At 35.7% G+C, this 13,468-nt stretch overlaps 2 protein-coding genes across 2 annotated transcripts; both read right to left on the bottom strand.

Annotated features, from left to right (window-relative positions):
* Window positions 1-5,148: 5,148 nt before the first annotated feature.
* Window positions 5,149-5,961, bottom strand: LOC126704947 (uncharacterized). The gene is made up of 2 exons (XM_050403924.1): window positions 5,631-5,961; window positions 5,149-5,531 (listed from the first exon to the last, which is right to left on the bottom strand). Exons 1-2 carry the CDS (start codon window positions 5,959-5,961, stop codon window positions 5,149-5,151), a joined length of 714 nt encoding a protein of 237 aa, XP_050259881.1.
* Window positions 5,962-7,544: 1,583 nt separating this feature from the next.
* LOC126706358 (serine carboxypeptidase-like 18) lies at window positions 7,545-11,952 on the bottom strand. The gene is made up of 14 exons (XM_050405777.1): window positions 11,590-11,952; window positions 11,356-11,501; window positions 10,951-11,027; window positions 10,714-10,836; window positions 10,539-10,641; window positions 10,426-10,463; window positions 9,990-10,091; window positions 9,346-9,432; window positions 9,094-9,249; window positions 8,917-8,988; window positions 8,628-8,749; window positions 8,419-8,532; window positions 8,098-8,152; window positions 7,545-7,976 (listed from the first exon to the last, which is right to left on the bottom strand). Exons 1-14 carry the CDS (start codon window positions 11,751-11,753, stop codon window positions 7,893-7,895), a joined length of 1,443 nt encoding a protein of 480 aa, XP_050261734.1. The 5' UTR covers window positions 11,754-11,952; the 3' UTR covers window positions 7,545-7,892.
* Window positions 11,953-13,468: the final 1,516 nt, after the last annotated feature.

Genomic DNA, 13,468 nt, shown 5'->3' with positions numbered 1-13,468 from the left:
ACTAAAAAGTTTAGAATAAATAAATCGTAAAAAAAAAAAAAAAGTGCTTCACAATAATTTTTAAAAAAGCATAGGCAATTTACATTTTATACCTAATAATATCCTAACAAAATTTTTTAAAGAGTTAAAAAAATATATAAAAATGACTATCAATAATATTTAAATTATATATATATATTAGAATAATATTATGCATCTTATTGTATATCTTTAAATTTATCTATGCATATGCATGGGGTTACAAGCTAGTAAAGAAATAATGTATATGATTTTAATTATATTTTTTTGAACAATTTTTTTTTTTTTCCTTTTAGAGATGGCTAATTTTTTTGAGAAAAAAGACTGTGATTTTTATTAAGATGAAGGCAAATCTGCCTGATACATTTCAAAACAAAGAGACGGAACATCCTCCATCCAAACTGAAAACCTGTGACATGTCGTGCATGCCTAGCAAGGTTATGAGCTACACTATTTCCTTATCTACCAACATGCTGAAATTTTACATGATTAAGCCGATTAGCCAAGTCATTTGCCTCTTTTATTAGAAAGCCGAATGGAGCAAAGTTTGGCACCTGATCCATTAGGCCTCTGATGACTATGCTAGAGTCGTCTTCAAAAATAATCCTATCAAGTCCAATTTCTGCAGCAAGTTTTCCTACCCGTGTGGCTGCCAGTGCTTCCATCTCCACCACTGAGCTAGCCAACTGAACATTCTAAGCTAAAGTAGCCATTGCTAGACCTTGGCTGTCACAAATTATCACCCCCAGACCTACTCTGCCAACATCTTCGAAGATTGCCTCATCAAAGTTAGCTTTATACTAGTCCGAAGGAGGTGGAGACCATCTTGGACGTTGTCTGACTGTAGGTGCTGCCATAGTATGCCTTGGTTATGCAGTTCGATATTCTAATAATGCCTCATATGCTCGCTGTGCTATCAGATTTAGGAGGAATCCCGGTGGAGCTGTTCTGACTTTGTTTCTTCGATACCAAATTGTCAAAATCTACATAGCAAACAACTCAGCACTATACCCCGCTTAAAAATATGGAGGATCAGATGGGTAAAATCATGGAAGACTTTTTGGACTCTGAAGCTCCATTGGGGGTCTTCGTTCCACACCTGTGCAAAGGTCAAGCAAGACCATAAAGCATGGATAACATCCTCATCATGTTAGGCACAAAGAGAGCACTTTGAATCTTCCACCATGCAACGGCGCTTCAGGTTATTCAAAGTTGGAATAGCATTTTTGCAAGCCCTCCAAAGAAAGTTTTTGATCTTACATGGCACTGATAGACTCCATATTTTCTTCCAAAGTGGTTTCATCAACTCAGCTTGGGAAAGGGACTGCAAGTTCACCATATTAGCTTCGGTTTTGAGAAAATAATACCCTGACTTGGTAGTGTACTGGCCGGACTGAACATAAGGCCAAAAGAGAGTCCTCTGAGGTGGTTCGGGTCAGTGGAATTTGTGCAATCTAATCCAATTCCATCTGGTTGAAAAGGTTAGACAGCAATTGAATATTCCATTGGCGAGTGGAGGGATTAATTAGAGAACTCATCATGGCATTTTGTAGTTCAGCCATGAGGTGAGTTTGGAGGCTTGTGCTTTGCAAAGAAGGCAGCCACTTATCCACCCAACGCTTAATTGATTCTCCATTGCCCACTCTCCACTTCGCTCCTTGCCTTATAACCTCCCTACTTATCAAAATACTCCTCCAAGCATACGACCCTCCATAGCCCTCCTTGGCTTCCATAATAGAATAGTTTGTAAAGAACTTGGACTCAAAACACTTTGTAAAACAAAGAATTTGTGTTGTGCAGCAACCTCCACGTTTGTTTGGCTAAGAGAGCATCATTAAATAATGACAGTTCCTTGAACCCCATGCCACCTTCGGATTTCGGTTCACACATTTTTTCCCACTTAACCCAATCAATTTTCCTACGATCTCCTCTTTGTCCCCACCAAAAGCCACGAATAAGTTTTTCAATTTCATTACAAAGGCCTAGTGGAAGCTTGAAACAACACATGGTATATGTTGGGATAGCTTGGACCACTACCTTAATCAAAACTTCTCACCCTGCTTGTGATAGTAGACTTTCTTCCCATCCTTGAAGCTTCCTTCAAACCCTCTCCTTAATGTAATCAAAGCTTGCCTTTGTACTCTTTCCTACAAGTGAAGGCAACCACAAGTACTTTTCATACTGCACAATTTCTAGAACCCCCAAAGCTTCTTTGATTTCAGTCCTCATATCTGAAGTGGTAGATTTACTAAAGAAGATTGATGTTTTGCCTCTATTTATTTGTTGCCCGGACATGCTTTCATAGGAGGCAAGAAGATCAAGCATCTTTTGACATTCATTTATATTAGACCTGCAAAACAATAATTTATCATCCGCAAAAAGCAGATGCATTAGTTTTGGACTTCTACTCAATGCAAATCCATGTAAGGAACCCTCACTTCTTGCCTTCAAGATTAAATTATTAAGACCTTCCATACACAACAAAAATAGAAAGGGTGATAAAGGATCGCCTTGGTGAATTCCTCTTGTTGGATTAATCAATCCCTTCGGTTCACCATTCACTAACACTAAATATGAGACTGTTTTAACACACACCATCATAAGGGCTATCCATCTTTCATTAAACCCCAAATTTCTCATCACATTCTCCAAAAAAACCCCACTCCACCGTATCATACGCCTTACTCATGTCTACTTTTAATGCCATGTAACCAGATTTTTTAGAATTGTGATTACTCATGCTATGCAACGTTTCAAAAGCCACAAGGATATTATCTAAGATCAATTGGTTTTTTGTGAAGGCACTTTGGTGTTCTATTATGATTGAGGGTAGGATTTTTTTTTTTTAACCTATTTGCAAGGACCTTTGAAATTTTTTTATAAAGGACATTACAAAGGCTAATGGGGCGGTAATCAGCGACAGCCATAAGATTTTTTATTTTTGGTATTAAGCTTATGAAAGTATGGTTTAGGGGGTGGGGAATTGTGGCTGAATTTAAGTATGACAATATGGTTTTGGTGACATCATTACCTACAAGACTCCAATAATTTTGGTAGAAAAGAGGGGGCATATTGTCAGGGCCAGGAGCTTTTAATGGAGCCATCTATTTTAATGCAACTTCTACCCCCCACTCCATGAACTCTTGTGACAATTGAGCATTCATATCATCAGTAACCACCTTTACCATTGAATTGAGACCCAAGGTCGGATTGGAGGAAAATAGTTGTTGGTAGAAGGTAGTGAAAGTTTCAGCAATACCCTAGGGTTGATTGATCCATGCACCCAAAGAATCTTTGACCCCCAAAATCTTATTCTTTCGGTGCCTTTGAGTAATCCTAGTATGGAAATACCTAGAGTTTTTGTCACCATCAACTAGCCAAAACCCTTTTGCCTGCTGCCTCCACATCAAATTTTCCTTCACCAACAAATCATTAATCTCCTTTTTCAAACCCCCTCACTCGGTTATTACTCCCACCATGCATTGCTTGCTATTTGGCCTGAAGCAAACATTTCCTTCTTTCAATCAATTGTCTCCTAACTTGGCCGAAGTTCTTGCAGCTCCACTATGTTAACTCTGCCCCACATTTTTCTATTTTTTTTATCACTTGTCTTTCGGCTTCACAAGGGAAAGAGCCTCTCCACACTGCTTCAATCACCCTTCCACACCCCTTATCGGACATCCATATTTCTTCAAAACAGAATGGCTTTGAACTTGGCAAGGGGTCTATACCACTTGGAGCAATCCATAAAGGGGAGTGATCCGAGGTATTGCATGTAAGGTGAACAACCTTGGTGCCTGCAAAGTGGTTGAGCCAATCTGTTGTGCATAAGGCTCTATCTAATCTCTCCCAAATTGAATGACCCAAATTGTAATGTTTACTCCAAGTAAACCTTGAACCCGAGTACCCTAGATCCACAAAACCACACGTGTCGATTGCCTCACAGAACAATTGCATTTGATTGTGACTTCTTCTACTAACCCCCAATTTTTCTTCACCTCTCACCAACTCGTTAAAATCCCCTGCACATAGCCACAGACTTTGAAATTTCCTTTTTAAAGTACATAGCAAATCCCAAGACTCAATCTGCTTTTGAGTGTTTGATTCACCATAGAATCCTGTGAATTGCCATTCAGACTCTTTGTTCTTATTTATGATCGTGTCAATATGGTTCTTATCCGACCCCTCCACTGAAACATCAATTAATGATCTCCAAAACAGAACTAAACCTCCACCTCTGCTTGTTCTTGGCGATACAAACATGTTTTCAAACTGAATTTTCCTTTTCACATCTTTTAGCCTTGCTTCATTTGCCCATGTTTCGACTAAAAATACGACAGAGGGATCTTTTGCCTGCACCATCTTAGCAAACTCGTTCATTGTACATGGGTTCCCAAGCCCATGACAGTTCCAGACTAAGCAACTCATTGTGTTTGGCAGGGCTGAGTATTAGCCTTCACCATTGAAAAAAGTTTGTTGCTCTCATCTTTTGAAACCTGCCTGCGCTTGCAAGGTAACTCCAGATGAACATCTCCACTCCTCTTCCCACAAATCTTCCTCCCTTCTTCTATATGGCCCATGGATTTTGAGTAATTCAAACTAGGGATTAACCTTTTAGTTCTTGGGTTACTGCTGGTAGCAGACTTGGAATTGGAGGAGGGAATTTTTTTTCTGTGTTGCCCTAATTCCGGCTGGTCGTGCTCCTTGCTTCTCAGTTGAGGTGGCTAGCTAAACACGGAAAGGAATATCCTCATTAACTTCTGCCTCCTTATTTAGACTTAATTCAAAATAATTGTTGTAGTCAATTCCCGTTACTCCCTCATTAAACCCCTTGATTGGAATTTCAAAAAGTTCTGACGTTAGATTCTAATTTGGAATAGAATTCATGGCAACATTACCTTCCTCCATTATGTTAGGAGCATTAATAGGAGCTTTAATAGGATCAGGTGTGATTGGGAAAGAATCCATATTCGGCTCAACCGCTAAATCAGCGTGTAACGTCTCAGCCACATTAAAATCCTCCTGCGGCATGCCATCAATGCCCTCGTCACTGCTTCTGCCCGTTACCAAGGATGAATGAGTCACCTCTATCGGACCACCACTACCCGCCTGCCCCTCCGCTGCACTTGGTTACGAGTTGAAGACCTGAGCCGTGGCATGAACTCTGTCCTTCTTTCGCTCATGATATCCAAGGACATAAATTACGTCCTTACCTACTGATGTATACGGGGCTGCCTTCAACGATGAATCAAATTGTTGTTGCTTTGGTGTAAGTGTACCCTTGCTATCAATCCATAATTCACAGTTCTTATCACTGTGATTCAGATGTCCACACCAAAAGCAGATGTTGGGCAGCCGCTCATACATGAACTTCACCCAAGCTTTTTCTCCATTCTCCATTGTAATTAGCCTTCCACAGCATAGGGGAAGAGAAATATCTATGAGGACTCGAACTCGTATGAAAAGACCACTATCATCATCCACTGCCCCTACTGATTTTTTCACCTCACCAACTATTTCGCAAATATCTTCAGCCACTTATCTATTCATATAACGAACTAGAATATTGTGAACTTGAACCCAGAATAGGGTTGTTTTGAAAATCAAGTCACATATCGGAACATCAGAATTGTATCTTTGCAACATGACTAAGTGCTTGTCAAAACTCCATGGTTGGTTTTGCAAGATCATATACACATCACCCAGATTGTCAAAAACAAATAAAACTCTCTGCTCCTTGTGATTTTGAATTTTGAAACCATTGGTAGACCTCCAAAGCTCTTTGAAGGACCTCGCCATTGCTTCCATATTCAAAACTCGAGGGGCTAAAAATTGTGCTGCTAAAAGAAACTCCCCTGATCGTTGGTCACATTGAAGAACAAAGCCTGTTGTCTCCCTCTCTGACAAGAAGAAAGTGCTCCACTTGGCAGCCAGATCCTCCATGATACAATTTTGAGAGAAGATAGCCTAATTAGTGTTTCCGTTAACCCCCAAAGAAAAAATCCACAAGCTCTAATGACAAACTTGTTGCCTTAGAGAACAAAACTCTCCTTCTTAGAAGGGACAAAACACTTCTACTACTGTAGGGAAAGAGAGGGAGCTCACCCACCTAGCAACAGAGAGAACTTTGCATTAACAAAGTAAATTACATAGTTTTGATTTAGAGATGGCTAATTATAACAAAATGAAATAATGGAAAATTATATAAGTATATTAGTTATGATTAACGGTAATGAAATTTTATGCATTTTATTGGTATATGCCACATATTTAATCCTTTTAAATTCAATTCGAATGAATTAGTTTTCCAAATATGAGCATCAAGAAACTTTATAATTTGTTCCCAGTTTACGCTTAAATTTTCAAGTTGTGGACCATAAAGTCTAGCCCGCTTTAGATTTGCGTGTTGTTTAGCCTAACTTGGGTTTTGATAATTTATTGGACTAATAAAAGCCCGGTAAATAAGGTGAGAAGTGTTTCGGCATGTAGCCCACTTTTATAAGTGGGTTCACTCTCATTCTTTCCTTTTTGTTTTTGCTAATCTAGGGCTTTTCTTTTAGGGATTTTATGCCTTTCTTTTTTGTTTATGAATTTTGGAATTGGCCTGCACTTGTTCAATGCAAATGGATTTGGATTGGGTGCAATTCACCCTTCCATAGTCCTTGCACAAATATTTTTATCATTTTTACTTTTTTTTACTCTTTATTCACTTTTTTTATTCAACGGTTGTGATTAAAAACTGTTTTCTTCAATTCTCAATTTCAACCCCTTAATTGCTATTATCTTATAGGTATTGTATTTGATATCAATCCTGCAAATGGAGATGTTTTGACCTAGAACAGGCAAGAACAAACTATACTTGAATAGAGAAATTGTTAAAAGTCAACTCAGAAGAATTTTGAAGTATAGAAAAATGCTAGTAAAACCATTAGAGCCAAAGATGAAATCATGTGAAATTTGGTGATTTGAATGGAATCATTACGAACATCAAAACTTATTGTCTTTGGTCATGACTTACACTCTTTTCAGATAAATTCCTTTATTTAAGCTTGTTAAATATAAAATTTTCAATTCTGAGTTTGCTTTTTATATGCTTTGTTTTGGTATGTTTCTTTTTCTTTTTTATTTTCTCAATTTATTTTTCCTTTTATATTGCTATAAAGGGATTGGCAGTTGGCTGGATAAACGCGGTATAATTTCATCATATATCAAAAAGGACAAAGTCATATATCGGAAATGACAAATTTTGGTGAGCCTTGAGATCCAACCATTAGTAGTAAGTTCATATTTGTCTTTGACATATGTGAACTACATGACTCACTTAACCAAATCAACTAAGCATGTACGTTACACATAACAGACATATGTCATCTTCTTATTGATGGTTGGAGCCAAACATTTTTCTATTCAAAAAGAGTTTAAACTTTAAATTCAATAAGGAGCTAGTGTCTAAAACCATTGCTTACATCCTTCAATACCAACATGCTACATCAGCACATCACAGATTAATGAATAAGGCCTACCACTGTACCACACAATCATTCTTCATTAATACCAAGAGTATGACTGATCATTAATTCATTCGAAGTTCACAAAACTTTCTGCTCGATATGTTGCCTCTTTCTTTAAGTAAACAGGCAACTTGGAAGAAATTCCGAAGTTTCCTAGCATCAAACTTGAACAGTGAACTAAATTATGCAATTTACATTGTATTTGCATTGCATCAATTCTACCAAGTCCAATTTTGAGAACGCAAGATATTTAATTCCCAAATGTTCTTCCGATTACATTAATAAAAAAACAAGACTTTATTAAAAAATATGCCTCCAAGCAAGAATATAAATAACTCAATATTTCTTAGTTTCAACGACTAATTAGATTGGATAGCGAGCAAAAAACCTATCAACCATAGCAAGGGTTTCCTTGTGCTTGTACTCTGGCGCCGTGTGACCTGCACCCTATGTATATTATAGGACATGGATTAGTTGTATTTTCATTTTAATCTTTCAAACATTATAAACATAAGAAAATCAAATTAAAATGTTTTGTGCTTTTTTTTTTTTTTTTTTAATCCGTTACCTTTACAGTTACGTAAGTCAAGCGGTACTGATCATTCATGAACTTCACTTGGTATCTGCAACAAGCATAACAATGTGAGATAAAATTTGGGAAAAACCTTAGTTCCTATCCATAATATGGCAATTGAAATGATCATTTATGTGTAATTTTAGTCGTATAATTTTTTTTTATTAAGTCATGTGACTTGTTTAATCAATACATATGGACAATCTTATAAACCGTCATTTGACCAATTAAAAAAAGATAATTCTAAACCAATTTAAAACCTAAAATTTTTGTCACTAATATTCTAGAAGTAATGTAAATCCTAAAAGTGCTCACCCGGCAATTTGACCATCAAGGTACCATGGACGCCATTCATCAAAAACGGCCACACCAAGAGCTTTTATCCATGCATATGTAGCAACCCATGGAACAGAAATGTCATGATCCCCACTGCAAATGAGAAAAATTTCAGGACAATTGTTACTCAGAATTCCAGGAAAATCAGTGAAGGAAAACAATTTGTTTTTAATAGGACAGAAATCCACCTGTATATCAGAGCCCGGAGACCGGTCTCTGTGAGATTTTTTTGATATGCTACACTACTTGTGACATCTTCTGTGTAACCCGACAAAGATTTGGGGCACCTTACCCATGAACCTACGGTTCCCTGACAAGTTTCATTAAATCATCATTAGTATTTTTTTTTTTAAATTTATTCATTCAAGGTGAAGTCTTTCTTACAATGCATAATGTAAGAATTATGTAGTTAAATGATTAAATTTACTTTCTTGTAAGAAGATAAACTTTTGGGAGAATCTTTAATTTAATACATACCTCTCGAACATGAAGAGCTTTTCGGACTCTATCATCATTCAACCACTTGTAAGCAAGCACATATGTAAAGCCCTACAATTATAAGTCCATCGAATTCATAAATTCATGTACATTTCAAGAATATACATGATATAGCAAACTTCGACAACCACATTTATGAGAGAAAGGTAGGTTTACCCGACACTCTAGTTCAGGAAGTTTAGTTTCTGAGAGTAGGTAGTTCATGGTTTTTGACTCCTGAACTCTCAAATCCCATTCAACCTCCTTTGGTTTTCCGGATGCAAAAGCACATTGAGGTTCCAAAATTTGTGCTAGGTTTATTTGTAGAAGGCACTGCAAATTCAAATGGAATTTCATTCTCAATTCCCTTAAAAGTTAAGAGACACAATTCATCAGCAAGATCATGAAAAGTAGTAATATTTAATTTACCTCTTTGATTGCTTGAAGAGCGGTCACACATAGTGTATTGTTCATACTATAATTGACATAATCCTCGTGGCAATTATATCTGGCCGCCTAGAAAAGAAAAATCATTCAAAGTTAGCAAAAAGAAAAGAGTGTATGGATGGTGACTAAAAATGGATGACACCAAGCAAAGCAAACACATGAGTAAGTTACCATAATTCGCAAGCTTATAGTAACTAAGGCCCCTGTTTGCAAGTAAACTATTTTCCAAAAATATTGTCTCATTTTTTGTTAGTTTTGAGTAGCAGTAAAGCTTGATCAAACCAAAATCGTTTTTTGTTCGTTTGGAAAAACACACTCTTAATTTAATGTAGAAAACATTTTTTTAAAAGAACCTAAAAAATTTTTACTTCAAGAAAACAGAACCCTTCCTCTGTCTTCCCCAAAATGACATACACACTTACATACATTCGTATATGTGACAATGTATATATTTATGAATTTATAAATGTGTTGATGTGAGTGTACAAATTGCTTTTCAGGCTTTCAAACTTATCATGTATATTATAAGCATACAAGTGATCCTGAGTTTGAGATTATTGATAGGGTTTCATGAAGAGAGGTCATCAAAATGAAGGCAAATACTAATTATCATCATTTTTTTGTACCTCATAGAGTTCATCTGATATAAGGTTCACCCTGTGCACATAAGGGATCCTAAAATTGACATCAGTATAAGAATCTGTCACTGGATTCCCGAGCAAGTATCCCTGTTACAATTCAAAGGAACCATCTACCTCAGTGATTGCCCAAAAACACAAAATGAATAATAATTGAAGGAAAAAAAATGTAAATTTTCAAATCTAAGATCCTTTCTCTTCATCTTCTTATTAAAAGAGTAATACTAGTGATGCTATATATTTAATACATAAACCTTTCGAATATCAGCAAAGAGTAATTTAGAAATTCATTTTTTAAATATTGAAGTGAATCGAATGAAATTTATTACCACATCACTTTGTAAGCATTTTATAATAAAATCAATGGTAGTTTTAACAATTTTCCTTATGAAAATTAATGGAGTTACAGGATTAAATCACATACTTGAAGTTGCATTGTTGGATTGAGTCCGGCTTCCAGACCTATTTTTCATAGTATAAACTAAACATTAGCTTATATCCATTGTTTACCAAATGCAATTAAATTTGTTCTAATACCTTCGAGTACATGTTTGACGAGCATAGGAACAATGAGACCAGAATAGGAATCACCACCAATGTAGAGTTGATTTCCAAGAAATTGTGGGTGATCAAGCAACCACTGCCACAATTACATTGCAAGATAAATTAGAAATTTGCTTAACACTTAACAATAAAGGGATAAATTGGTTACCTTCCTCAAAAAAGTATAGCTTTGTTGTGCTGATTTTGTGTCTGAGGTGTAGTAACCTTCTGAGGTTGTTGCATATGAAAATCCAGCTCCAACTGGTGCATCAATAAATATAATATTGGCCACCTGAATAAATTAATTATAATAGTGAGTTTCCAATAGAAAAGATTAGCAAAAGAAATGAAGAAATTTTTTGATTAAAGAGCAAAGCAAGGGTTAGTGATATATGAAATCATGCACCTGAGTCCATGCGTATGGGTTCACTGTGACTGCTGGTGAAGTCCCATTGAAAGATGCATAATCAAATGTCAATGGACCTGCACCCACAACTTCAAATCATTCACCGTCTATAAAATAACTAGCAACATAAAATTACTATTGAAAGAACTTTTACCCCCCCCCCCCCCCCCCCCCCCAATTTTTTTTTTTTTTAAATGTAGACGGAACCCTTACAAGACCAAGAGCCTTGCAATTCAATTCAATTACATTGTCTGCTCTAAAAGAATCTGGGTTCAAATCCTACTCCCCTATTGTTGTAAAAAAAAAAATGTCAGTTTTCCCCTAACTTGCATCCATCTCAAAAGAGATAATTTCACATTAAGGCCATTCCTTGTTTAACTATTTTGCCAGAGATGAAAAACATACCAATTTCATAGGCAAGTGCTGAGAACCCAGAACAACCAGGGCCTCCAGTTAGCCAGAAGACAAGGGGATCGTTGGCTGGGCTCCTCTCAGACTCAATGAAATAGTAGAATAGTTGCACTTCATCTGTTTCTCCTACTCCAATGTATCTAATTACACCAACCCAAAATTTTGTAGATGTTAATTATCTCAGAATGAAGCCACATATAAATTGTGTATACTAATAAATTTGCTTACCCAGTTTCAAGTTTGAAAGGAAGCTTGCCAGGATATCCTGGTACATATTCAATGACTGATTGAGAAAAGGCAATGGTAGAGAAAACCAGTAAGAGAAGTATACTCAAGCACATTTTAACAATTCTAGTGCTTGAATTAAACATTAGTGTTTGCTTTGTACACATGTTATTGATGGATCTGTGTCCAATATGCCAAGCTAAAGTTCTTGTAAAGCAAAGCTCAACATCTACTTGTAAAAATGGGTATATGATTTTGACACCAAATAGGCTTTATGTGTTACCAATGGATTCGTGAATCAAGCTCTCAATTAGGTACGTGCAATGACTAATTGATGTATGAGATTTAGGTACACTAGGTGGGTATAACTTATCTTCAATTTTTGTCTTAGGCTTTTTGTTACTAAATGGTCAAAGAATTCGAAGTCTGTTAAGTATATTCATTATTCAACAAACTTTCTTTACCAGCCAATAACAATGGAAGAAAGGAAGCAGAGATAACAATAACGTGGATTGTGTGCTTAGAAATTATTATTCAAATCATTCATTTCAAAGAAATGTTCAAATAGTTCCCTGGAGCTACCACCAAAGCAGAAGGTCACTACTAGCAAGTCAAACTTTTCTCCATTCAATTGTAAAGATAGAAAACAAAGTATTGAAATATTTCTGCATCAATTCTATCTTATTATTTTCTTGAAATAAGGATACCCAATATCCAAATATCACTTTTAAACTCTTCAAGCTGTGGCAAGTTTTCAAATTTTTAATCTAACCTAATTTTATTTCAGAATAAAAGATATACTACAGCTTTATTTAATTCAAATTTAGTGTTTATACCAATGAATGTAAATCTTGAAGGACCCAAAAGTGGGTAGTGGGTAGCCATGTATGAGTAGGGATAATAGTAAAATAATCGGCACCAGTTAGGTTTCAACTTTTTGGACCGTTATTAAAATATAGCTCACTAATGAAACAACTGGAAATTGGGTTAAGCTGCTATGTTAAACAAGAAAGGGGACCAATCTTAGATCACTCTCATTGGGTACTGTGAAACCCACAAATGCAAATACATGAATGATATTATTCACAAAAAAATGCATAAAAACACCCAAATGTGGCATTTTTCATAAATTTTTACAGCTTGCTTAAGTGGTTATATAAATACCACCGTAGCAATATTGTGTAAAGTTTTTAATTTTTTTTCTCTCTTTATGTTCTATCCTTTAAAAAAAAAAAGGTATTACTCTCCTCTTCTCTCCTAGAGTAGCATTAAAGTAAGATTATTTTAAGATGATGCATTGTAAAATAAAGAATATAATGTATTAGGTGTTGTAAAAGTGTATAAAGATGCCCATAGACATTTGAAAATAGAAAAGAATTTAACACTCTGTTTGTTTTGAAGTAAAACATTTTTCTGGAAAGTGTTTTCCCATTTTACTTGTGTTTTCTCTCTCATTCTCTCATTGCTTTTGCATTTCCTACATTTCTTTACTACTATTTCTTTGTTTACTCCTTAATTTCAGCAACATTAATAAATTTTAGGGATCAAATAAAGAGTTTCTTCATTTATTTAAGGGTCTAGTTAATGAGTGTTTTTAGGGTATATGTTGATGGGTCATTTTAGAATTTTTTTTTTTTTGAGAAACAAAGACACACACATACACAAGGGAGAGGGAAAGGGGTTCTAATACAAAGGCACATCATAACTTTACTCAAAAGCCATTGTAATTTTTAAGGGAGGGTGATGTAAGTTATACTACACACAACACACTCTTTTAAGCAATGTGAGACAATTATCCATTCTTTTTTTTTTTAGAAACAAACACACACACACATAAGGGAGGGTGAAAGGGAGAAAAATTTTGATATCACTTTCATTGGAA

Source organism: Quercus robur, chromosome 11 (assembly GCF_932294415.1).
Source record: "Quercus robur chromosome 11, dhQueRobu3.1, whole genome shotgun sequence".
Classification (NCBI taxonomy): Eukaryota; Viridiplantae; Streptophyta; class Magnoliopsida; order Fagales; family Fagaceae; genus Quercus; species Quercus robur.
Note: the sequence above shows the minus strand (reverse complement) of the source record. Positions and strands in the feature narration are given on the sequence as shown.